At 41.2% G+C, this 25,960-nt stretch overlaps 1 protein-coding gene across 2 annotated transcripts in view; it reads right to left on the bottom strand.

Moving 5' to 3' along the window:
- Positions 1-323: 323 nt before the first annotated feature.
- Positions 324-25,960, bottom strand: part of ADAM22 (ADAM metallopeptidase domain 22) — a 1,128,810-nt gene continuing 1,103,173 nt past the window's right edge. For both annotated transcript variants that reach the window (XM_086941795.1, XM_086941794.1), the window contains exons 30-31: positions 6,345-6,468; positions 324-4,545 (exon numbers count right to left, since the gene is read on the bottom strand). In XM_086941795.1, the coding sequence (XP_086797921.1) occupies positions 4,525-4,545; positions 6,345-6,468 (145 nt within the window). In that variant the 3' untranslated portion in view covers positions 324-4,524. The remainder of the gene's footprint in view (positions 4,546-6,344; positions 6,469-25,960) is intronic.

Genomic DNA, 25,960 nt, shown 5'->3' on the forward strand with positions numbered 1-25,960 from the left:
GTTTACAATATGTGTTCCAAGAGACAGTGCACTCTATAAAAACCATGCAACATATTGTAGGGTTAGTGAAGCTAGATCGATTCAGGAAACGTTTCCAGATACCACACATCTGCAAAAGTAACCTTGAAAAGTAAACTTGTGCATAGTCCGTGCACAGTTCTTAGCGTGTGCATTAGGTGATATCTGTTTAATTTGTGACTTATGCTGTCTCTCTTCATCATCAATTAGAATAATATCTATCTAGAGCTAAAAACCAACCCAGAAAATGCACTGGGGGTTCTCAAAGATACAGTCAAGCAAATAATGAGATGATCAACCGTATCTTTGAGAACCCCCAGTGTATTTCCTGTACAGTTCAGATTTTACCAAACCATTAGCTTTAAATGAATGAATCCGTGAAGAAAAGAGCAGATGATACTGCAGAAGTGCAGATCATAAAGTGGATATATTGGCAGCACCAAACCAACAGGTGATCGGCCAAACATTCTACATGGCACTAAAATACCACAGCATTGTGACGTATAACCACATTTTCTCAGTATGAGTGTGGGATTTTGCAACTTTGTCATTATGCCTCTGAATTCTGAAATATTTTCTGAAAGTAGTCTTACTTCAGGACGAGGAGTGACTTACTCATGAATATTCTCCATGAGTAAACATGTCACAAGTCAAGAGTAAAATACAACTACACATAGAAATGTTTTGTGAATCAAGCCTGGAACAACAGAAGTAATGTACATTAAAGACAGAAGGAACACACACATATTCACAGAAAAAGCTTTGTGAGTATTTAAAAGGTTTTATCCATTCTGGAGAAATAGGGTTTTTTGTAATGCACTCTCCTATTATAACACCATTATCTACACAGTACATTATTATATCTTTGTCACCATGTTCTATGTAGGAAATCTATCCCTTTCGGCCTGAATGGTGTAATTCCCAAGAGATATGTTGCAACAGGTCAGCAACATAAACATATTTCACATTTGACTGATTTCCTACAGAACTCTCCATATTTCAACAATTTGAAAAGCAAAAAAAAACTGTCCATGGAATTGCCACGCACAAAAAGATGTGCACAGATAGACAGATGATTAAACCAGTTGTGGAGGTCAGGGGCTTTTGCAACTAATGTAATATATACAGATGCTGATATAGCAGCGAAGCTTTTCACAGTTATTGTCATCACCTTGATTATTTGTCTGCAAATAGCTTGGTGGGTTCTTCTTCACGCAGTCACTCCTAAGGAAATATTTTATTCACGTAATCTTGGGACTAACATTAAAAAAAACTGCTATTAATACATTTAAAAAATGTTGTAGGATACCGATTCTCAGATTGACACTAGAAAAGAAACACAGGAATGCCGAATTCAATGGCGAGGTTTTCGGTGTGGCAGTGTTCATGATGTGCATCGTTTGAAGCAAATGAAAGTGAATTATATACAGGAAGCAGTGCATTAAATGCTGAAGGAAAAACATAGGAAATCTATTTTACTTTTGGACTTTTTTCTTCTAATATTGATCTACATTTTAGGACTATCTATTAGCGTAACACTTGCAAGTTGCGATTTTAAACCATAATAAACTGATATCTTTAATGGAATATTTTGCACTAAGCGCGTTAACAGCATTAACCAATATATTCCCAACCTACATGTGTGAAGTTTAAGCTTATGCACTTACTTTCGGCAGCATGTGCAGAAAGACACAGCTAGCTGCGGGGGCCAGTTTAAAAAAGAAGCACATACTGTCACTATATAACCATCTCTCTGTGGCTGTTGTGCAACTGTCTGTTGCTTCATTAGTTACTTTGTTCATCCAGCAATGCAAGGGGCTTCTGCCATAGCTATTTAGCATGTTTGCTGAGGCACAGTTAGTTGTAGGCCTTTTCTCTACACCAATGCAGCCTTGTCTGAGAAATGCGATTGTTGGCCATCATCATAAACACAGTTTAAAATTTATTTTCAATAAAAATATTTTTAAATAAAAAAAATAATATTAATAAAAATTAAAACAAATTATGTCTGACTGGGCCATTTGGTTTATTGTTTTGTGTGTTTTTGTCGTATAAAGGCTGAGCTTCAGCTCTCTGCCCGTTGTTCTTTGCTTTCCCCTCACACATTTGCATTAAGTGTGTACTGTTTTACTGTTCCAAATGACTATCTACATTGATCATGAGGTGGCTGATGTCTGTAGTGTCCTTAAAGGTCTCTATTGGATATTGCAGTTGCATTTACATAGAGCCTACTAGCTGTGATGAGGCATCGAAGCACCTTACGATGGGCATTGCGGTGTTCCAGAACCCAAGTTAGTTATTAATCCAGTGGCTATTCATTGTTGTTGGCTATTGGGATTAGTCATGTGCTCGTATGGAGACCATCGGTACATTTACTCCTTTGTCTCTGTGGTGGAGTAAGTTAGCGGCAGTGTGAGATATGTGAGTTCATAACAATGGTTGGTGGGATTAGGAGTGGCCCTAGAGGAGGCACAATTTTGCTAGTTTGCAGGGTATGAATTTCAAAGGGGGATACGCCATGATCTTTCAGAGGAGGTATGTGCAATGTGCAGAAATGCAATAGAGATGAATGCAAAATGCACATGACTTAGAGTAGGCGTTATTCAGAGGATGGAAAGTAAGGAGAGGGTCAATAAAAATTGTTTTAAGTCAAGGCCCAAATCTTCATATAAGGTTTTAGGAACATAGAGTAGACCTTTGAGTCAGCATGCACTCTGAGGATGCTAAACTGTAGGAAGGAACATAATTAATTTTCATGTGTTAGTCCTGTATACATTTTGATATCCCCTATAATGAGGCAAACAGGGTGGCCATGCCACTCTACTGCTAGACCACTGCTTCAGCAAGGACTGCTGATCAACTCATGGGTTGAAAGCGTAAAGTAAAGGGAAATATTGTGAGCTTTAGGCACTGCTTCAATTAAGCAGTAACAGCATGATAAAAGCAACAAGAGAGAATATACAGAGTAAGTAATGACAACATTGAAAAGGAGATTTTGCAAATGCTGGAGCAGATTTGTTTTTATGTTAACCATAAAAGTTTACCTCACAGTATTAACTACCGGAGCAAAGTGGCATTTGTGAGTGTAGCAGAGGCACTTGCGTAGCAATGCTCATTTTTGTGCTGTGTCCGCAGAGAGGTAAATCAAATCAGTGCTTTCCACCACTCAGGCACCCAGCCAAAAGTAGGTAATAACCCACTTGTGTTTAATATTAACTTTGAATTTTGCTTTCAAACCTGACTTAATATTCAATTATTTGTTTGGCAGTTACAACCAAAGCCTGTCTATATAGGATAGTGTTAGGTTGTTCTAAATAGTTGAATCTTTACTGATTTGAGGTCTTCACATTGGTACTACTATAGTAGCTCCTACTGAATAACAGCTCACGAGTTAAAAAATGTTACATTGGTTACATTCAATGTTGCTTGCCCAGTATTTGAAAATGGATCAGATGGTAAAAGCCAAACACTGCAAAACACTGGACATTAAAATATGGTGAAAATGTCCTCTGGTCTCTACAGTACTGAAACAAAATGTCAATGAAGGCACATAATAAACAGTAGAACTACCAAACGTATATAACACGTGCCATTCCCACCACCAGAAGAACAGAGTCCTGGCCTTGTGTAGCAAAGCACACTGATAAACCACAAGGACCTCCATACGTGTAGCTGACGGAAGCGGTCATGATCTCACACTTGCTTACCACATCCCACCCTTCTACTATTTATTTATTTAGTCCATAGATCTCTATGGTGACTGCAGCACTGAGCCCCCATATAATATGACTAAGCACTAAACTAGTAGAGAGTAAAAGCCTTGCCACCTACCAACTTGACAGCTTGATGAGTCTCTGAACAAAGTACAATCAGATGTCATGGCTCTCTTGACATTTTTTCAATGTGTTCATATGTACATGTTTATGAGTATTCTTGAAAACAAGTGTACTATTAAAACAACTATGCGTAACTGAACTTTCAGAAGAAAACAGCCCCTCAGCCAAACCCGATATGCCATTCTTCTGCATGCTATTTATTTTTATTTTTAATATTATGCGGTCCGCCTCCTCACGAGTGGAAAAACAAGAGCAGTGGCCTCATGCATGAGATATACACTGTCTATAGTGCTTGAGTGCTCCAGAATGGGAATTTCCAGGTTTGTGGAGGGAATAAAACATTTTATAATCTCTGTTCTTTCGGGAATTTAACTACTTTGTAGTTTTGTCATTACGCATATCAGGCATGCATCGTAGCCTATGCCTAATAAAGTCCACCCATGTTGTAATGGTTGCCATCCACTGATTGCTGTTCTCGTGGAGTCAGTCTCTTTCTAACCAGCAACCAAAGACTAGAAAACATGCTCTTCGTAGTCACTGCTCGTTTTCCCATTCTCCTTGGCAACTTGTTCTTGAGTTGTAGGATGATATGCAGTGACTGGATGACTTTTAAATACCTATAAAAGTTGAAGATGTAGAATTCCGACACGGCTGTATGTAAAATGAGTTTTTAAATGGATGTCTCCCACAGCTATATAAAGAGAAGGGAAAATATTGTTAATAAAACATTCGATATTAGTCCTGAAATGCTAAACAATATAAAGGGATGAAAAACACAAACAAAATAGACCATCGCTTTTCAGACAACAAATTAATACATTCCAGTAGTGTTTAGTGTAATTACCAACAAAAATTAAAATGAAAGAGCCTGAAAATCAATTTATGTATATTTTTGTCATCATGTTTATTATTCATGTCGTAAAACTCAAACATTTCGTGGGCTGAATGCCAGCATAAACAAACAAAAGAACAATAAGCCGTTTTGTGACCAGCGGCGGCCGCGGCTGGTAAGAGCGGTGAGGCCGGCTGGGGGGATTTTGTGAGACGGCCATGAGGGAAAATTAATTATTTATTTAATTTTCCCTTGTTGCCATCTCTCGAAATCCCCCAGCCGGCCCCACCCCCCACCGCTCTTACCTGCAGCGGCCGCAGCTGTTTGTGAAAAAGACAGTCCCAAAGCCACTGATCCCAACACCTATGAAGAGATGTCCCATTCTTTCTTTGTGTATGCTGGAAATTGTGAGAGATCTCCAAATGATAGCACTGGCCTTTGTTTTCGTACTCAGAAATTGCTCAGGAAAATCTGCAGAGGTGCAATAATCTTGCTGGTATTGTCCTAGCTCTTCCATCAGCCCTGATCGTATAAATGGGTGAGAAATTGAGTTGTAAGATTTATTTTTGGGTGTGTCATAACACACGCCCACAGATGCATCATGACTCTAAAGAAGGCCTGGTGTGATGATGTGTACCTGTACACATTTCACCCTTCTTGCTCGCTCATAAAGTCCTAACAAGCCAGCCATTTCGTTTTTGAAATTTATTTTATTTACTGTTCCAAGATGGCAAATGCTATTGAATGGTATATTTAAAAAAAACAATAAAATGTGCATGAAAGTGCGTTTTCAGAAAGTAGCCACCGTCAGCAAATTGCATCTTCTGAGCCCTCCTAACAAATATAAATAAAAGACAAAAAGGGAGAATAGGGGAGCAACCGAATAGCACAGGTGGGGTAGGAAGTAAATGTTGCCATTGAGTGGTGGTGGCAAACAAGGAGAGGCGGGGAGGAAAAAATAAAAGCAGAGTGTGACAGGAATGAGTTGGGCAAGCAATGGAGAGCTGGTGGTTGGGAGACCAACATGGAAAATGTGGGACTGCAGGGTGTACAGGGGGAAATAGTACCTAGGGGAGAGGGAGAGCGAGGACAAAAACACATGCACTCGTATGGAGTGCTAAAAGCAAGTTGTTTGCTGAATGTCAGCAAGGAAAGGATACAAGTCATTCAATCAAAAGGATGCACCAAGGAATGCACAAACCTAAGAAGAAGGAAAGCCAATGGTTAACTAAACAGCTGGGATTGCAAAGAAGGCCAACCAATGGTAATGATTGGGCTAACCCAATGTCACTGCAAGTATTGTTATTGTCCCCAATAGGTCTTTTGACAACAGACATCTGAAGATGTAGATGAGATCCAAAAGTTGGACTAATACTGCACATAAAACAGGTGTCAAATACTGTTAGCACTTCTTATAAGGAACATGGCTTGTAAATCAATGACTGCTTTCCATCGGCCTGACCATTCCCAACACAATGAACAATAGCTCATCTTAACTGTCTCGCCAAAATTGCTAGAACTAGAATGGTAAATGCCCATCTGTATCCAAGACAACTTTAGACTTCTCCCATAGATTATTTTCTTCAAATGAGCACTCACTCAACAGTTTCACTTATATACCCAGGTAAACAATCTTCCTCATATATACATTTTCATACCTTAGCACTTTGCCTGTTAGTTGTTCGCTCCTCATCGGGAAGGGGTGGCATTGGATAAGGGTATTTCCTGCTGGAGGCAATTGATCCAGTAGATGACGTTGGTGACTTTGCAGGTGACAGAGTCCTAGGACACAAAAATACATTATTACATTTGATGCATCTGGGTGTACATAATAAAACAGAAAAGTTACTAAAGAAGATCCTAAATGACAAATTTAACTACATGCTATTAGTATGAAAGGGATGGTGTGATTTCTTTTATAACTGCATGAGAAAGCTTTTTTTCATATGCTTCTCTTAAGGCATATGCTTCTCTTAAGGCAGTCTATAATGTGCATCCCCGCCGGAGCATGACCAGGCCATTGTATCTCGTGCATGGGCAGCCACCCGACACACAGGAACTGCTGCCCATCTCTCCAGGTAACATCATGCTATAAGTAATTAGGGCACACGGAAAAAAGATAGGCTGGAGAGCAACAAGTGAGTAAATGGCAGTAAATGATGGATTCGGTCAAGAGGTTTAAGATGTTATAAGCACATTTATGTCATTGACAACTGTCAGTAGCAGTGACTCAGACAAGACTCATGCGTTCGGATGGTAACCTATTCTTTGTGGAAAGGCAATGGCAAATGCAGAGTAAAGTACTCATGAAGTGGCAAGCATGCAGTTATAGAGAGTGCACTCACAACCAAAGAAGCATTCCAGTGAGGTGAACAAACAGATTGGGATGTTGGGTTGCAGGTAGTAAATCTGCTATGTTTAGTGAGTAAAAAGTAGTATGTTCATTTAGTATCATGTAAACCTAGTTCTTTATGAGCTGATATTTAATAGACCTTTACTGTTCTTAAGTAACTGCACATGTAGAGAGTAGGTTGTGCTGATTTTCATGAATGTACATTTTCCGGACATATGGTGTCTCTCCTAAATCCATTATGCAGAATACAAAGCCACACAGAAAAAGGACACACATGCCCATGGTAAAGCCAAACATTTTAGTTTTTAGAACATGAAATCTTAGTACATGTTTTCTCTTTTTAACTGAAAAATGATTGTTAATATAGAACACTGTAAAGGAGTCACAGAGATAGTAAAATAAATAATTTATTTGGACCAAAGTAAAAGGCTGGTTCGGATCACAAAGGATTACTTCAAAATAGTATCCAGGTTTTGCCTGAGGCCCAAATTACACAACTATTTTGGCTCAACCATCTGCCAGTCAAGGGTCCTGAGGAGGGTGTCCAATCAGGGAGAATATGAATTTGATGTGTTTACTCCTAACTCTAATAAACACTGTGATTTTGGACATTCAATTGAATCTTCTCCACAACTGCATTCAAAAATGTAGTTTCATTTGAAGAGAAGTATTCAAAGGAGAGATATGAACCTGAAATGAGGAGTGACGAACAAGTTACTTACCTTTGGTAACGATATATCTGTAAGAGACTATATTAGTTATGGATTCCTTACCTTAGAATTGTTGCAGGCATCAGACTGGATCCAGAGAATTTTTCTTCAGCAGTACCCCTCCACATCAGTAGGTAGCGTCGGTCTACTCTGCATTCGTCATTGGCATAGTGACCGCCGGAATGAAGTTGTGGTATCTACCTAGACGTCGCCACTGCGCGCTGGCGTCAGTTCTTTACACAACATTCCACATCAGATGCGCAGAGCCATGCAAGACACTGACCACTAGTGCATAAAACTATGGCCCTGAAAGGGAGTCCCTTACCCTATAAGTCAGTTCGCAGAACGGGGAGGATGGGTGGGGCGGTAAGGAATCCATAACTAATATATGTCTCTTACAGATATATCATTACCAAATGTATGTAACTTGTTCATGTGAAATAGACTATTCGTTATGGATTTCTTACCTTAGAATAGATACCCCAGTAATACCAACCCCGGAGGTGAGTCTGCGAACCAAGTTCACACCAGGAAGTCCTGAAGAACGGCACGGCCGAAGAAGCCGTCTCTCCAGACTTGGCTGTTCAGGCAGTAATGTTTAGTTAAAGTGTGCAATGAAGCCCACGTGGCTGCCTAGCAGAGGTCATGAATGAGGACTTCACAACCCAAAGCAGTGTGGCTGCCATCACCCTGGTGGAATGGACTTGCAGCCCTACTGGAGGTTCCTTTTTCACCAAGGAATTTCAGATTTTGATGCAAAGAATGGCCCATCGAGAGATGGTTCGTTTTTGCACGGCCCGACCTTTCTTGGCACCCACATAGCCAACAAAGAGTTGATCATCCACCCGGAATTGTTTTGTGCGATCCAGATAAAATGAGAGCGCATGTTTTGATCCAGACGGCGGAGCCTCTCCTCCTCTTCAGAAGGATGCGGGGGTGAGAAGAAAGTGGGCAAAGTGATGGTCTTTCCTATTTGGAAAGAGGTAAACACTTTGGGAAGAAAAGAACGTCAAGTTCGAAGGACAACCTTGTCCGGGTGAACAGCAAGGAAAGAAGGCTTAGAAGAAAGAGCCTGAAGCTCACTTACCCTGCGAGCAGAGGTGATGGCAATCAGAAAAGCAGTCTTAAGGGTCAAGAGTCTGAGAGGACAATTATGTAGCAGCTCGAAGGGAGCATACATAAGGTAAGTAAGAACAAGGCTCAAGTCCAATTGGGACATTACGAAAGGATTAGGAGGAAACAGGTGTGTAATGCTCTTAAGGAAACTATACACAATAGGGTACTTGAAAAGAGAAGGCTGATCTGGAAGGTGAAGAAAGGCTGAATGGCCGAAAGATAGCCTTTGAGGGTGCCCAGAGCAGAGCCCTGCTGAGCCAAAGAAACCAGGAAGAGGAGAACCTCAGAAAGTGGGACAGAAAGGGGATCCACAGCCTTTGCTGCGCACCTTGCCACAAATATGTTCCTTCTACAAGCGTATATTGTTTTAGTAGAGGGACGCCTGGCTGCCAAGATAACATTACAGACTTCACGAGGAAGGTCAAAGGCTGTCAACTCTCACCACTCAATCTCCAAGCAAGGAGGTGGAGGCTGGACAGGTTCGGGTGGAGGACCGTCCCTTGCAGCTGCGAGAGAAGATCCTCCCGAAGGGGTAGTCTGATTGGAGGATCGATTGCCATATTCAAGAGCTCGGGATACCAGACTCTTCGTGCCCAGTCCGGAGCCACAAGAATGACTTGGGCCCGGTCGCGCTTGATTCTTCTGCACTCTGGGCAAAAGTGGAATAGGCGGAAAAGCATATAGAAGACCGCAACTCCACTAGCGACAAAAAGCATTGCCTAGCGAGTGCCGCCTTGGAAATTCCAATGTGCAGAACTGCTGCAATTGCCCCTTCTCTTCGGTAGTGAATGGATCTAACCAAGGCTCTCCCCACTGCTTAAAGAGACCTGGCATCACCTCTGAGTAAAGACTCCATTTGTGATCCATCAAGCACCAGCGGCTGAGTTCGTCCACCCTGGCGTTCAGGGAACCTGCGAGTTGTTGAACCACCAGTGACATTTCCTGATGTTCCAGCCACTGCCAGCAACGAAAGGCCTTCTGACAGAGGGTCCACAACCCCACTTCGTCCTGTTTGTTGCAATACCACATGGTGGTGGTGTTGTCCATGAACACCTGCACTACTCTTCCTTTGACAGAAGGAAGGAATGCCTTCAATGCAAGACGAATCGTCCGGAGCTCTAGAAGGTGGTTGTGGAGCCCCGACTCCACCGGAGACCAGAGGCCTCCGATCTCCGCCTCCCCCATGTGACCGTCCCACCCCATAAGTGATGCATCTGTCACCACTGGGAACTCTGGTTGGGGAAGGGAAAGGGATCTTATGTTGACCCAATCCTGGTTCTTTAGCCACCACTGCAATTGGTGTGCAGTGCCCTCTAGGATCTAGACGCAATCACAAAGATTCCCCTGATGCTGTGCCCACTTGAACTTCAGGTCCCACTGCAGAGCCTGCATATGCCACCTGGCATGATCCACCAGCAGCATACAGGAGGCCATGAGACCCAGAAGCCTCAGGGTCATTGTGACTAAAACCGGTATAGGTGCTGAAATATCAGTATCGTAACTCGAATATCCTGGACTTGCTGGTTGGGAGGATAAGCCCGAAACTGCGGTGTGTCCAGAACCGCCTGGATGAAAAGTAGTTTCTGAGAGGGAATCAGATGTGACTTTGGTACATTGATAGTGAACTCCAGCGAATGCAGTAGGTCCGCCGTAGTTTGGAGGTGGGAGATGACAGCCTGAGGCAAACTAGCTTTCAACAGCCAGTCGTCAAGATAAGGAAAGACTAGAACCCCTGATCAACGCAGATGAGCTGCAACCATCGCCATCACTTTCGTGAACACCCGAGGGGCGCTGGTAAGGCCAACAGGGAGCAAGTGAACTGAAAATGCTTGCAGCCTACAGTGAACCGTAGTTAATGCGAGTGGGTAGGTAGGACGAGGATGTGAAAATAGGCGTCTTGCAAGTCCAACGCTACCATCCAGTCTCCAGGGTTGAGGGCAGACAGGACCTGAGCCAATGTCAATATTTTAAACTTCTCCTACCGGAGGAAGTGTTTGACGTCCCTGAGATCTGAGATAGGACACAGGCCTTTGTCCTTCTTGGGTACCAGGAAGCAGTGGGAATAACAACCGCAACCTATTTCTGGCACAGGGACTCGCTCAATAGCTCCCTTGGCAAAGAGAGCCGTAACTTCCTGATAGAAAAGGGCCAAATGATCCTCCAACATGAGATGGAGTGTGGGTGGCATGGAGGGAGGGGCAGTCTTGAAGGGGAGGGAAGAACCCCTCTGTACTATCTGCAAAACTCACCTGTCGGACGTGATGTTGTGCCAGTGGGGGAGGTGATGGCGAATCCTGCTGCCCACTGGCAACTGGTGGCACTGAAAAGTCGGATTAGGAAGGTTTGGAGGCTGCTCCAGCGGGGCACTGGTGGACTGGCCCACCTGCTGGCCCCCAGATCAACAACGCTGAGTCCCACGCCGGCAGCCACACAGAGGCTGGACAGCTTCTACCCAAAATGATCCAGCTTCTTGGATTCCCTATCTGGGGGAGCAGCAGGGAACCTGCCTTTGGGTATTTAGGCTTGGACCACCAAGCTCTTAGGGGTAGGGTGTTGGAAGAGGAAAGTGGGGTTTCCCGGGGCCGGGCGTTGGCATTGGGCAATAATCCTATTCACAGGAGCCCCTGTACTGGGCTTGGACCAGGTGCCCAGAAAGATGTCTGTGGGAGCCTCATTGAATGGTAGCAGGGGCTCCAAAGAGGCTGCTGCTGGTTGAAGCACCTCAGCCAGGAGGTTAGTTCTGACTGCCGCCATAGGAAGCTCAAGGCCCAAGGCCTCAGCCACCCTACCCAAAACCACAGGGTAGGAGGCTCCCTAATCCGTAGCCACGGTGGGGGAGAAAGCATACCAAGGCCTGGGTATGCATTCAGACCACTGGCCTCATCCAGTTCCTTTCTCCAGTCCAGCTCTTCCAGCGGGTCTGCTAGAGGGTCAATAGACCTCACCCAGTCCTCCTCACCCTCCTCTGGCTGCCACTCAGGGCGATAAGGAACGCCAGGATAGAACAGAGCTACAAAAGTACCAGTTGGCACCGGTACCGGCATCGACCGATGCCGGTCCAGCTCTGTGTCCATATCGAGGGGGAGGCCAGGGTCTATGCTGGCTGGGGAAAAAACCAGTGTCGGAAGGGGAGGAGGTGTCGCTGGAGCTGGAGGAGGTGTTGTAAGGTTGACCAGCACCAATCTGGATCCAGGCCTGGATTCCTGGGGTCCCTGCAGCGCCGGGGCCCAAGCCGCCAACATCGAAGGCATAGGATCCCCTGCTGAGTCTGCAGGGCCTGAAAGCATGACAGCAGAGTCGGGGTACCTAAAGATGGAGTGGAGGGTTTTGTAGAAGCTAAGAATTTGGGCAGGGGTCACCCCGGTTCCCGGGTAGGGAGGGAAGTTCGGAGCTGACCCAACAGGCTCCGCGGGTGGAGCCAGACGACTACATCCCACGACGCGTCGGCTGATGGACGGGGAGAAGGTGAAGAGCAATGGTTCTTCTTCACCTTCTTCTTGTGCTCCGACTTACCCGTAGACAAAGACTTCGAAAAGGAGTGATGGTGGTGACTCGGCAACTGGTCCTGTGACCTCCCTCTTGACCAGGATATCGAGCGGCACAGAGCTAACTGCCGAGCCTCGAGAAGCTTCTGGGACCGCTCCCATAAAGACCTCGGGTTCATGGCTCGGCATGACTTCGGGTAGTGGTCGTGCTCCAGGCAACAGAGGCACACGAGATGTGGGAGCTTGACCGACATCAACTTGTGAGAGGAGTCCCAAGGTTTGAAGCTGGTCCGTCAATGTGACATCCCTTGCACCAGGAGTTGAACGATTCAAAAAAAGAAGTAAAAAAAATTCAAATAAACTCTAGTAAAAAAAAAAACTAAGGGTACAGCTCTCTCCGGAACTGTGCTGACTGGCACGGAAAAATAAATAACTGACATCAGCACGCAGTGGTGGAGTCTAAGTAGATACAGCAACGTCATTCCAGCAATCACAACGCCAACAATGAACGCTAAATTGATCGTCGCCACCTACCGAAGCGCAGGTGTAATGCTGAAGAAAAATTCCTCGGGACCAGTCTGACGCCAGAGGGTAATGGAATCAATAACTAATAGTCTCTATGCACACCATCGTACGATCAAGCAACCCTTACAGGAACTTTCTCTCCACACTAGTAATCAGGGATGGGTGTAATACAATACAACTACCAATAACCTTTAATTTATCTGCGCAATAAATGAGTTGATAGGCTTACATTCCCCTGTTACTTATATTCTGGTTTTGCTACAGAATATTGTGCCATAGAGATTATGCCGTTTGTTTTAATGGTAATATTGTGTCATTTATGCAAGAAAAGTCCACATGTACTTTGGCTTTCTTGATGAAAAAAAAATACATTTCTCTTACCTAAATTATATATTTTTTTTATGACTGCTTATCAACTTATTATACATAGTTTCTGAAAATCATTTGACAAAAGTTCACTATTTCATTAAGCATAAATAGGCCATCAAAATAAGACTGCTCAACCCCACACTTTACTTTGACCATGCTTAAACCAATCATCCTAAAAGATCACTCACAGGAATAACCAAATATGTCTTCTCATTTGATTTAAAAAGCATGATTCTTTCATTCTGGAAAGCCATTTTATCTTATCCCACCTTTCTTGCCTCCAAGGTTGCACGTTGTTTCACAATTAGCCAGCACGCCACCAAATCAGCAAAATATTTCACACTTGTTCCAGGTATGTATTCAAGTAGTGCTTTTGGGTACATTTTAGTTAAAATTTGGCAAGCTTAATGAAGCATGTACATGTTACATGTACTGCAATCAGCGTAACTTTGTCTCCAACATCACTGTATGATGCAGCCTATTTAAGCTGTGCCCTGTGTTGCAATTTTAACAAAATGCTGGATTTAGATGATCCGCTTGATCTTATATCTTGATTATCACCTAGATCAGTCTCATCAAGGAGAGTAGAGTAAATATTTTATGCTTGGAATAAAAATAAACTCTTCATCAAACAAGGAAAGTGTTCATAATTTAAAGGGTATCCACGAAATGTAAGAGCTGCAACAAATTAAACATTGTTCCCACCCCCAGATTAATTATTTAATTTAAATTCTTTCAGAATTTTTAGAAAAGACATGAGATAAACTTTCCCATGCTGTTGAACTTCCATAACCTTAGCTTGTGTTTGCTCTTTTTACCATTTGGCTGTGATTTTGTGTGGTGTACCTGGGTTTTGCTAACAGGAAGAATGTTCATGTACGATGGGAATAAGACATTTCTTCAAAAGAGATTGTACCACTGAATACCCCTACCCCCAGAATATCATGATACAAAAATATTGAGGACAGAATACATTGGAACAAGATATTGAAAAGTAGTTGCCTAATGAGAACTGTACTATAGTCTTACTACTCCTAACTCCACATCTATGTACTTTGAAGATATATATGCCATGAAGGCACATATATAGAAATGTGTAGACATTTTTTTTAAATATGTTGTCCTTGATATTCTGTCCAATCGATATTCTGGGGTCAATTTTCATGGCGGACAAATTCAGAAGAATAATATGTAGTTTACAGAGACCTCTTAAATACTTAAAACACGTTTTGAAAATTTCAGTTCGGTACGAATGCTGGAATGTGGAAGCTAGTCAGGGAGCAGAATAGCTAGCACTTGGGTATGAGTGCTGGATGTGTTGGTGCAGTAGATATTTTAGGAAATAGAGTACAGTAATGTAATATATTCTGGTTTTCATTTGAAAGGAAAGCTGGTGGAGCAATTGTGTGTAAAATCACTACACCTGAAACACTGGATGGATAAAGTGTTATAATTGTATTAGGACAGCTATCTAAATTAAAGACTGTCTAACAAAGCAACTGTGCATTGATTCTAAATCCATGTATCTTCCCAATTTTCTGTAATGCAGCTCCTTAGTGTCTAGGTCCTTAGTACCATATGGAGAACAGTACTTATAGTAACATGTTTGAAAGCATGTTCAACTGTACTTTGAGAGTCAATGTCTCTCATAATCAGCTCCATTACATTAGTGCTACAACAAATCTCTAAGTAATCTTACCCTCTTAAGAGAGCAGTTCATAAATATATTTTCATCAGAGCAAATGATATCTTATTATATCTGCTACAATCTATAGGTGTTAATAGAACCTCACTCCAGCTTCAAAGTGATTTGTGAGTGGCGGTGTGCATGGTCAGCATGTTTTGCAAAATTAGACAATTATGAGGCTGCATTTTAGAATTAGAAAACAGTTACTATACACCAATATATATTTTTTAATATTGCCTGGTACGCAATACATTACTTTTATACTTCAGTGAGTTACACCTGTTGACTTTGGAATTGAGAAACCTGGTTAGAGTCTCAACGTCTTGTGATTCTGGGCAAATCACTTAAGCACCCCGTGCTCCCCATGCATAAAAAAAGAATGTCACCTTGTGTAATGTAACTGGTGCTCATATAAAGCTTTGGCTCCAGTTCATGCTATATAATAATTGCAAAAAAAGAATATGCATGGCAGTGCTTAATTTGTGAATATGAATGGTTACGCACTCCTATTTGTCAGTGTGTATGAACTGAGTGTTATATAAGCATCCGTGGACAGGAATTCACTCTCACACCCCTGAAGAAGGGATTTGTGTATCCCGAAATGCATTGGGAATGAAACAATTCTGTGAGAGTTATTCATTGTAAAATCTGAGTATCACATAGATGTACATCATAATTTCTCTGTGAACTGTTTATTTTGAAATGTATGCATTACACAAGATAAATGTGTTAGCAGTGTTAAAGCTTTATTCATATAATGTTTGCAATACACTTAAGAAAGATGCAATGACATGCTTGGTATAATTGTTATTAAAATGTTGACTTAGGGAGTTGAATTTTATTTAGCAATATAAAAGCTACCGCATGCAGTGCGGAAGGAAGCCAAGTGCAATTCCACTTGGAATTATTTACAGTGCTTAATTTGTGCCGGTGTATGCTGGTTCCTAGCACCAGCAGCTGTTTGTAATCACCACTATTTATTTATAAAGGTCTACCACATGGAGGTGCTGTCTATCTTTTTACATATTTAAATTACATACATTTACTGTCATTTTAGCAGCACAGACTTTTTGCACTTGATTTGACTTGGAAGGACCCCGTTAATGTATGTGCTGAAGTCAAAGCGATTTTATTAGAATCAAGAGCATGGTACATTTTAGCACCTGTGCATGAAAGCAGAACATTTGATAAGGCTCACAGACTAGTTGTGCTCTGATTAAACCCACCCTAAAAGCTGTATCCTTGCATGTGCACATTTGCAGAGTGCTACTCATTTTCTTTCAGTACCATTTTAGAGGTAGCAAAATTTCCTCTTCCTCGCTTCTCTATTGCATATACATTTCAGGTACTATATAATATAAGGAAAAGGTAAACTTAATTTCCTACGCTCTCTGTTATGAGAGCCATTTCTATATTATGATCTGCTGATTATGAAAAGGAGTGTGGCTGTACAGGGAAGGTAAGCGTTGCTCTTGTTAAAATCTGCCAGCTTTTTTGTCTTGAAGGGAAAGTACAGTTTTGCATAACAGAGACTTCACCAATTCTGTCCTGAGGTGTTTATCTTGATTCAAGTCTTTTGGACATAGGAATATGATGATGTTAAAAATCTCTGTTCTGATGTCATGTATGCAAATCGGTCACACTGTAGTGATAGGTAAGCGCACTGAGGCTAGATCAGAGTTAGAAATTCTAAGCAGAGCTATAAGTAAAGAGCTGCACAGCTTAAATTCCAAAAATGGATGATGATACTGTTATATAGAATAGTGTAATTTTGTAAAAGTAAAAAAACAACAGCAGATGCATGGTACTTGAATTGACAGACTCCGTAGGCACCAGTGATAAGGTTGTAAATAATATTTAATGAGGCAGTCTGCTTGAGCATGATCCCCACCAGCCAGCCAAGAAGCAACTGCAAGGCATGGAATCCTAACTACGGAAACAATAATAGAACACTGAAAAAGTGACAATTCTACACATACTTTGAAGATATAACATCTCTCCCTCATTTCTTTATGAATCCTAACAACTCCCAATAATGCAAAAAACATAAACAATAAAGGTAATAATAATAAAAACGATGGATAGAAATCATTACCTTTGAACATAATGCCCCAAATACACAGGTGGGTTGCGCATTCTCCATGTCCTGTTCAACCCTACACCCCGATTGTCATCAACGCTTCTGGTTCAGAAACCATCACCCCCTCCATCTACCAAGCTCTCTCCATTTTTTCTCTCTCTCTTTCGTCTCAAAGCTCCATCTTGCATCAACATGAAACCACTACATCCTTCCTCACCTGATCCTTCTACACACTTACCAACCTTCTGATATAAAGCTACCTTTCTGTTCCATTTGTTATCATTGTCCAAACAACATGCCATTTAAGAACCTCTTTCACTTTATATGGGCCACGAAATGCATACAAACCTGCAATTACTTGTCCATCCTTAAACTTTACCTAATCCCTAACTTTAATGGGTCACTCAAAAACCACACGTTCTACCTGGCAACTACCTTCTCCAGCAAAAAACTTCAACCATGCTGGCACCAACTTCATTTCAGGTTTTCTTTCTCTCATAATCTCAAAAGGAGAAATTTTAGTCACTAAATATTCAGTGGTGCGATGTACCCTAACCATTTCATTAACCAACTTAGATACATGCTGATTACTCTGTACTACCATCTGAAATGCCCCTTTGTGAAGCCAATTAGCCCTTTCAGCAATATCATTGGTTTTAGGTATTATATAATGATGTGCAATGATGCTTAATGCCACAATTATCTAAGAAAGATTGTGTGCCCCTCAGAGTAAGCTGTGTGTTCCACAGTCCATAGTAAGCATTGTGGGAAACCCTCCTCCCTATATATATCTTCCAAAACACAAATAGCAGATTTAGTAATCACCTCCCTCATAAACTTGATATACAACCTCTTAGAATGCTAATCCACTGTGACTATGGCACACCTTAACACATTTTTTACACCTGCTAATAAAGTCCATACAGGCGCTACTCCATGCCCTACCTGGATCTTGAATGTGACCCATTTCAATTTGTACACTAACCTTCAATCCTTTTTTCACTCTCCTTACAATCCGCACAACTCTCCACACATGTATTGATGTGCTCATCCATACCAGGTCACCAAAGGTTTTCTATTGCTTTCCTTTTAGTCAATGTGTATCCCATATGCCCTTCATGGGCAAGTAATTGATTCTCCTTCCCTACTTCCAGAGGAACACATTTAGAATTCCTCATAATCACTTTTTGTTTATGCAATGGCAGTTCTTTTAAACTTTTCAAAGGTTTTAAGGAGGGAGTCACAGCACTTTATCTCCGACCACTCTCAATTAACATGTGAACGACTTCCTTAAACTCAACATCATCCTCCATCTCTCTGTCCCATTCATCAAAATTAAAAGCAACACTATCAGAGTGTTTAACATCATCTATCAATGCAGCATCACCCTCACACTCTTTAGCTACTACTGCATCCCTATCAACTCACTCCTATTGAACAATAGGACAAATTCCTTAATGTTTGGCAACAAAAACATGTCTGAGACAGTATTTTGGTTAACACCCCTCAAGTTAACATTATATCTCAAATGCCCATACTTCTTTTCAGTTATTACTACTGGCGACATCCAGCTAGAGGCTTCAACAAGTTCGATAATACCAGCTCTGACCATCTCTTCCAACATTTGCTTGACTTACCCTCTAACGTTCACTGGAACTCTCCTCAGTTTGTGTTTAATAGTGACAGCTCCCAGCTTAACAAAAATGTTAAGTACATAGCCTCACAACTGATCAACTGCTCTCTAAACACATACTTTACTCCTCTGAGTATGTCCTCAAAGCTCCCTCATCAACCACCATTACTTGATTGGGATCTTGTGGATGTATAACAGTATGCGAGTCATACTAATGCATTAACCAAGTATCAGTGGTCCTTCTGTTATAACAAACACTTTACCCACAAATTTTCTAGACATACTTATATGGCTGTAAGAAAATACCCTAAAATACCTCTTTCCTCTCCTTGCTACACCCCATGAACAGATATCCTTAGGAGGCAATTCCACATAAGTCCATTCTGTTACAAACATACTCTTGGGTACAATTGAGTACATCATCCTTGAATCAGTCATCAGCTCAATAATCTTACCTTTCGATTTTGGCCTACACATTCTCTGATAACCATCATCCTGAAGTAAACTTAAAATGCGATCAGAAAGTTTCCCATTACTCTGATCCTCAGTAACTGCCACCTTTGACTGTTATTTTCCCTGCACACATGTGCAAAATAGCCTTTACGCCTACACTTCCTGCACTTCTGATAGCAAAGCAAGATTGTGAGTCTTCCCCATGAAAACTACCACACCTTTGACATCATTTATCTAAAGCTTTGTTACTACCCCCTTTCTGACACTCATTGATACTTTTAAAACTAGAGACATCATTGCCATGCTTTATAGCATTATCTATCACCGTAACCACTTGCACCATTTTTTTTCTCATTTCACTCATACAATATTCGGACTCCTAATATTTACGCAATATCAATAGCATCTTTTAAGGTTGGGTGTTTAGCCACCCATAATCTCTCTACATTTTTCTTAATCTTGCACTGAACAATCAATTGGTCAAATATGAATTCTTCAATCACAGTTCCAAAATGACCATTCACAAATTATTCACATATCCTTGATACACATTTATAAATAGATTTGCCAGTTCTTTGTGGTTGTGTGTAGAATTTGTATAGTGCCATTACTACATTCATTTTCTTGGCATTTCTGCACACCAGTCTTAAATGTGATTCTTTGTATAGTTTGTTCATTATGATCAATTGACTTGGGTAAAAGCTTAAAAATATTGTTGCCTGCCTTTCCAGGAGCACTTAACAACAAACCTTTCTTTCTCTTAAGTGTAAACCTTAGTATCTCGATAATCAAGCCCTTCCATGGTATGGATGGATAACCTTGCTATGCTAGCAATGGAGAAGGCACAATAATAGCAGAAGACTCCATGGAGAAGAAACGTAGGTATGAGCTCTTTTTTCTCCCCAAAATGAGTCCTTTTTGTTTCTTCAACTCAGCTCCTTTTTAAGCCGATATGAGTACTTGTTTCTTTAACTCAGCAGCTCTGAGGTTCTTTCTTTGAACACTGTGGTGACAAGAGAGTACAGCAACTGCAGTATATCCTGAAAAAAGGACCAGGCCAAGAAAGTGCCAACACCCTCAAGATAGTACTGTAAAAATCAGTTGCTCCTTATAAATGATTTAAATATTTAATGTAGGTGCATTGAGTGTGAAGAATGTAATGTGCCCAGCTTTTTCTTTCAGACCCACTAGGAGGCTTCACGGGTGGCCGAGAAAACACTCCAAATAATAGCATGAGGTGGTGGCCGCACAGTGCACACTTGCTATGAGTCGATCGCTTGTGTCCAAACTGCCTCGGACCCACAAAACTAATCAAAATAAAAATAAAAATGATAATCTAGACAGCCAATTGAGCAGGGAGCATGTTTTAGTGATACACTTATCGGGAAGTGTTAAGTGTGCCGATCAGACCAAAAACAACCCATCGAAGACAATTACTTTCAACTCTGGCTTTATCGATTGCCTCGCAGGTCGACCGGCTGGCTACTCATTGCCAAATAGAAGTGACGGACTCCGTAGGCACCAGTGATAAGGTTGAAAATAACATCCAATGAGGTGACCTGCTGTTCCGTGATCCCCATCGGCCAGCCAAGACACAACTGCGAGGTATGGAATCCTAACTACAGTAGCAATAATAGTCCTCCTACATGTCTTCTCTCCCAGTTTTTGAGGAGCACAGGACACTGTGACGCAATTGGTTATTTTCATTAGAGAGCGTGTATTGTGAAGGATGCTTTCTTTGTGTACCAAATGTATAATTTTGAAGGACACATCAGCTGCACATTCCAATGCAGGTTTGCTAGCACACTGGTGTATGAGTCTTTGTTTGAAAATGTTTCATATTTTGTTGTACATTTCCGAACTGCGCTGTTGCTGTGTAAGCTAATGGAAGATTTAGTCTACCTTAGAAATGGCTTAGTGTTACAATTGATTTTGTGACAATCATCATTCTGATTTGCCCAATATGTGTTATCACTAGTCATGCTATGCTGAATGTGCCGTTTTTGTATATTACCTATGTGTACAATGTGTATTAAAACCTTTGGTTTGGGTGTGTGTCAGAGAATTTTCGTTTTTCTCACAGGACTCCGACCCATTATTTCAATGACTATCCTATTCCTCCAGAGACTCTGTCCATTACCCTGATGAATGTTCTTGTTTATTGGGACTCAGAATCATTCTGATTTCTGACTATGTACTCTGTATTTGATCTTTCCTGTCATATATTTTGTGTCTCTCTGTAATGCCTACTTTAAAATTTTCTGATAAACTCTAACTTTTCATTAATCTAGAATACAGTTATTGAGTGGTCTCAGTAACTATTTTTACACTATTTTATTACACTGCTAAGTTGATTTGTGGGCTTGATGTTGTAGATGTTGTTGACTCATTTAGCAAGATAAAGGGTGCAGAAGCCAAGCTGCCGAAAGTGAATTTTGAGGTGACTGAAATATTGGCGTGCAGTAAAATATTGGGGTTTGACTCCCACAGGTGTCCTGCAGAATCCAGGATCACAGTGTGAGAGACTCCCATCCATCCCTAACACATGACCATGATTATAGTTGTACAGATGTATACATTCTGAAGATAATTTACACATACATTTACTGAGTGGAGGCACATATAGGTGACATGCAGATGTAAAGGAGTGTCTCCAAACAACATTTGATTTATGGCATCTGGTGGTGTTGAAGGTACCTACCTTCCTAAAGTCGTGCAGCGCACTACCTCATTCAGTGATGCACCCTCTCTGGTGGAGATCTACTGGATTGTGGGAGTTTTGTTTGATGACAACAAGTCACTGAGGTTATCAGAAACTACACTTCAGAAGGTGGCAATGTGCTTGTTGAGGTTTTTTAAACCCCAATGAAGAATTAGTCATTAGGATTCTGCTGAGACTGGACAACTTATGTCAGTGGCTCAAATAAAGTAATTCAATCAGCTAGTAAAACATACTGTTGGTGCATAAATGTTTCCAACATGCAGCAATAGTTAGAAAGCATGGGGGAGCTGAGGAATGCTGTACTGTACGAACAGAAACTGTGCTTTTCAAGATATGTTCCAATTTATTAAATATTTAAGTATATTTTTAACTCACACAGGTTTTCTGAACACCAAAAGTATTTTTCTCTGTGGAGCCTTTAACACTGTTTATGTGAAACTCTCCTTTATTGATGATGCCTGGGCCCTGAGCACTGGCATCAGTAGATTTATGTCACATAGTAGACATTATACCATTTGTTGGGGTGCGTCTAGCGCTGATCACAATACTTCACTGAGATTGATTTGCATGTTTTCATGCCCATGAAAAATTACATGGTAGAAGATGAACAGAGATGTGAAATGCTAGCAATGTTGGTAGGGAAACATGCAACGGAACCCCATTTGCAATGACACCTTTATATGATGCTAAAATATGCTCAGTTGACATGAGCTCCCCAAAAAATAGAGAATGACATTTGCAGCCAATAAATGGACTTTTTTGACCCTTTATTCGATAACTTGCATATGTGTATACAAGTTAGCTAATTCAGCTGCATGGAAATGCAGAGAAATTGCCCTGAAAAGAAAATAGTTTACAAAATACCTAATGTACGGTCCTTCTCTGTTTTTATTCACATCTTCTACCCACATAGCTACAATATATCCTCTTTTGTACCATCGGTTAAAATACCTGCAGAAAGCAATGGAAGGAACAGAGAAAGCAGAGGAACAAGAAGAAAAGAAGAACTGAAATCACACCACAAGCTCAAGACATCCTTAGTTTCCCAATGTGAATGAATATGTCCTAGAAATTAAAATGGAGGCTTGGGAGAGACAGACAAGGCATCAGACAGACATGTCAAATAACAAAAAACGGATGCATTGCACTGTTTCTAAAGTGAATGGAAATGTTGATTGCTCACTCAGACCAGTAGTACTGACAAATGTGTTTGAGTTGTGTGCCAGAATATCAACAAAACAAATATCGTCATACAAAATGTTTGACTTCCAAAATGTCAACAATGTCATGAACCATACATACATAAGTATAAATTTACTGTTCTTAACTATACATTCACGTGCCTTGGGAAAAATATTATTATTATATATATATATATTGGTTACAGGGACGTTATAGTTAAGAAACTGAATACAAAAAAAGTAGAAATTCACTGAGAAAAACAAAGGTTACAGGTACATCATAGTTAGGCTCAGGTTTCACATGTACTAAACCAGTGAAATTCAGCAGTTATAGTTAGCAGGGCTAACTATAACTTGCGCCCCCACAATGCACTGCTTATGATCTCACATACTAAATCACTCATGAAATGGTCAGTGACATCACTCATGACAACACTCATACATCTTAGAGTAATTCTGTTCAGCATTTCGGGCTGAAGCCTTGTTTCAAATGTACTATGGAAATTAATATGGGGAAAATGCATTTTATGACTCCCCATTTTCCTCAACCTCCGCTTGACGGATCACCCCGATATTTTCAAGGCAGCAGCTGAAGTGAGCATCAGAAAAGTTTCGGAATTTTTCAAGGATTTGTCAAATGACTGCAAAGTTATTACCAAATCAAAAAACGTTCTCCCTATGGTAACTAAATCCTAAATATAACTACATGCCGGTGACCACCAGTAGGTAATATATGTATATGTATTTATGTATTATTCTAACTGAAAAAAGACAATGGTTAAAGTGACGATATAGTTAGGTATGGCAATATATATATATATATATATATATATATATATATATATATATATATATATATATATATATATATACATATATATATATATTTATACTAGCAGCCCTTCCCGACGTTGTCCGGGAGCAATTAGGCTTCAGGGCCCCCACCCGCCCAGACGTTGTCTGTGGGTCATCTGGAGCCTTCCTCCATATATTGCAGTTTTATACCTCTATGTTTACTTTGTAAGCTTTTGTAACCTGCACACGTCACTTTTTCCTCCTGTAATGCAGTATTATACCTCTATGTTCACTTTGTACGCTTTTGTAACATACACACGTAACTTTTTCCTCCTGTAATGCACAGTTTGGCTCACTTTTGTAATGCTCTGTTTGCTTCCTCTTGCTCTTGATGTACACTTTTGTAACCTGCACACGTAACTTTTTCCTCCTGTGTTTGCTCACTTTTGTAATGCTCCGTTTGCTTCCTCTTGCTCACGATTGTCATTTTTGCTTCATTTTTCCGCCGCTCACCGCTCCTAAATAAATAAATAAATACCCTACCTCATCCGCCGCTCACCGCTCCTCCCCGCCTGTCCGCCGCTCCTCCCTGCCTGTCCGCCGCTCCTCACCTTCTTTCCGCCGCTCCTCACCGCCTGTCCGCCGCTCCTCACCGCTCCTCCCCGCGCCATGTCTGCCAGTCCTCCTCGCGCTCCTGGACGCCGTTCCTCCCTGCGCTCCTCACGTCAGCATACATGTCGCGGCCGGCGCTTCTTCCAAGGGACTACTTTTTTTCGGTACATTTTTTAAATAACCTATATTTATTACGTTTATATAGCCTATGTCCATCTGCACACCCTCACGATTACAACGATGTATGGGGTGTGTGGATTCGCGCTGTGGTTCCCGAGTTTACCCGCCTCAAAGGTTCAAAGTTCTTCTTTTATAATAGTAGTATAGATATAACCGCAAATTGTCCTGAAACATTTGAGTTCGCACACAACAGCGCTCAACCATCAGACCTTCACTTGCAGCCTGTCTTCCTGCTTCCCTTTTCTTTAATGTGCCAGCACGTTTCAAGGTGTCACCACCTCTTCCTCCAGGCTGCAAACAAACGACATTTGAGGCTTGTATAAAAATCAGGCTTTATTTCTATGCGTCACCGCCCCCATTGGGCATGTCTTTAGCGCAGGTTTTCTTGATGCCTCCTATGATATGGAGTCCCAGATACAAGCGTGATTATTCACTGTTGGTCAGTTCAAATGTTTGCTCGTAAATTAGGCAAGTATTTATTACCTATAATAGGTTGTGAAGTGTTTTGGCAGGCTAATTTGCATATAGAACGCTGTGTCGGGAATTCTGAAAGTTCAGGATTACAGCCTCAACTCTCCGGTGATTCAGTTCTCATCCAGCTAGTGATGGTGCAGCTCCCCAAGGCCAGGCTGTCGTGTACCAAGAATTGAACCGCAGATTGCCCTGAAGCATTTGAGAGCGCATACAACAGGGCTCCAACCATCCGGTTTTCACTTGGAGCCTGTATTCCTGCTTCACTTTTCTTTAATGTGCCAATGCTTTTCAAGGTGTATATGCAGCCACCAGTAGGCAGTTATATTTAGGACCTTGTTTCGCTTGTTTCTATTCAAAATACATTTTTTCTTTTGCCAATACCTTTGGCGCCGTTTGACATATCTTCGTGAAATTTTCTAAACTAATGGCCCTCTCTGGTCAGCTCCTGTTTTGAAAGTATCTGGGTGATTCATCAAGCAGGGGTGAGAAAAAAAGGGGGTCCCAATTTAATTTAGGAATAGGAAACTTTACACATGGATACAGCCCGAACTGCTGAATGGAATTACACCAGATTTGGCAAAAGGATATCTTTTTTTTCAGAATGCACTCTTTTTTTAAAATGGTGTAAATCTGTTCAGTAGTTGCTGAAAAATGCAAAAAATAAAAATATAAATATCTGAGCACCGAGGAGGAGTTGCCACTCCTCCCAAGCACGAGCTTCATTTTGATTGGCTATCAAAATTCCAAACCTATGGGTTTTTCAGTGAATTTCAAATGTTTTTTAAAAGCTAATTTCTAACTATAACATGGCTGAAACCTATGGTTTTTCCAGTGAATTTCTAAGGGTTTTTAAATGCTAATTACTAACTATAACGTCCCTGAAACCTATGGTTTTTTTT

Source organism: Lissotriton vulgaris, chromosome 10 (genome assembly GCF_964263255.1).
Source record: "Lissotriton vulgaris chromosome 10, aLisVul1.2, whole genome shotgun sequence".
Taxonomy (NCBI): Eukaryota; Metazoa; Chordata; class Amphibia; order Caudata; family Salamandridae; genus Lissotriton; species Lissotriton vulgaris.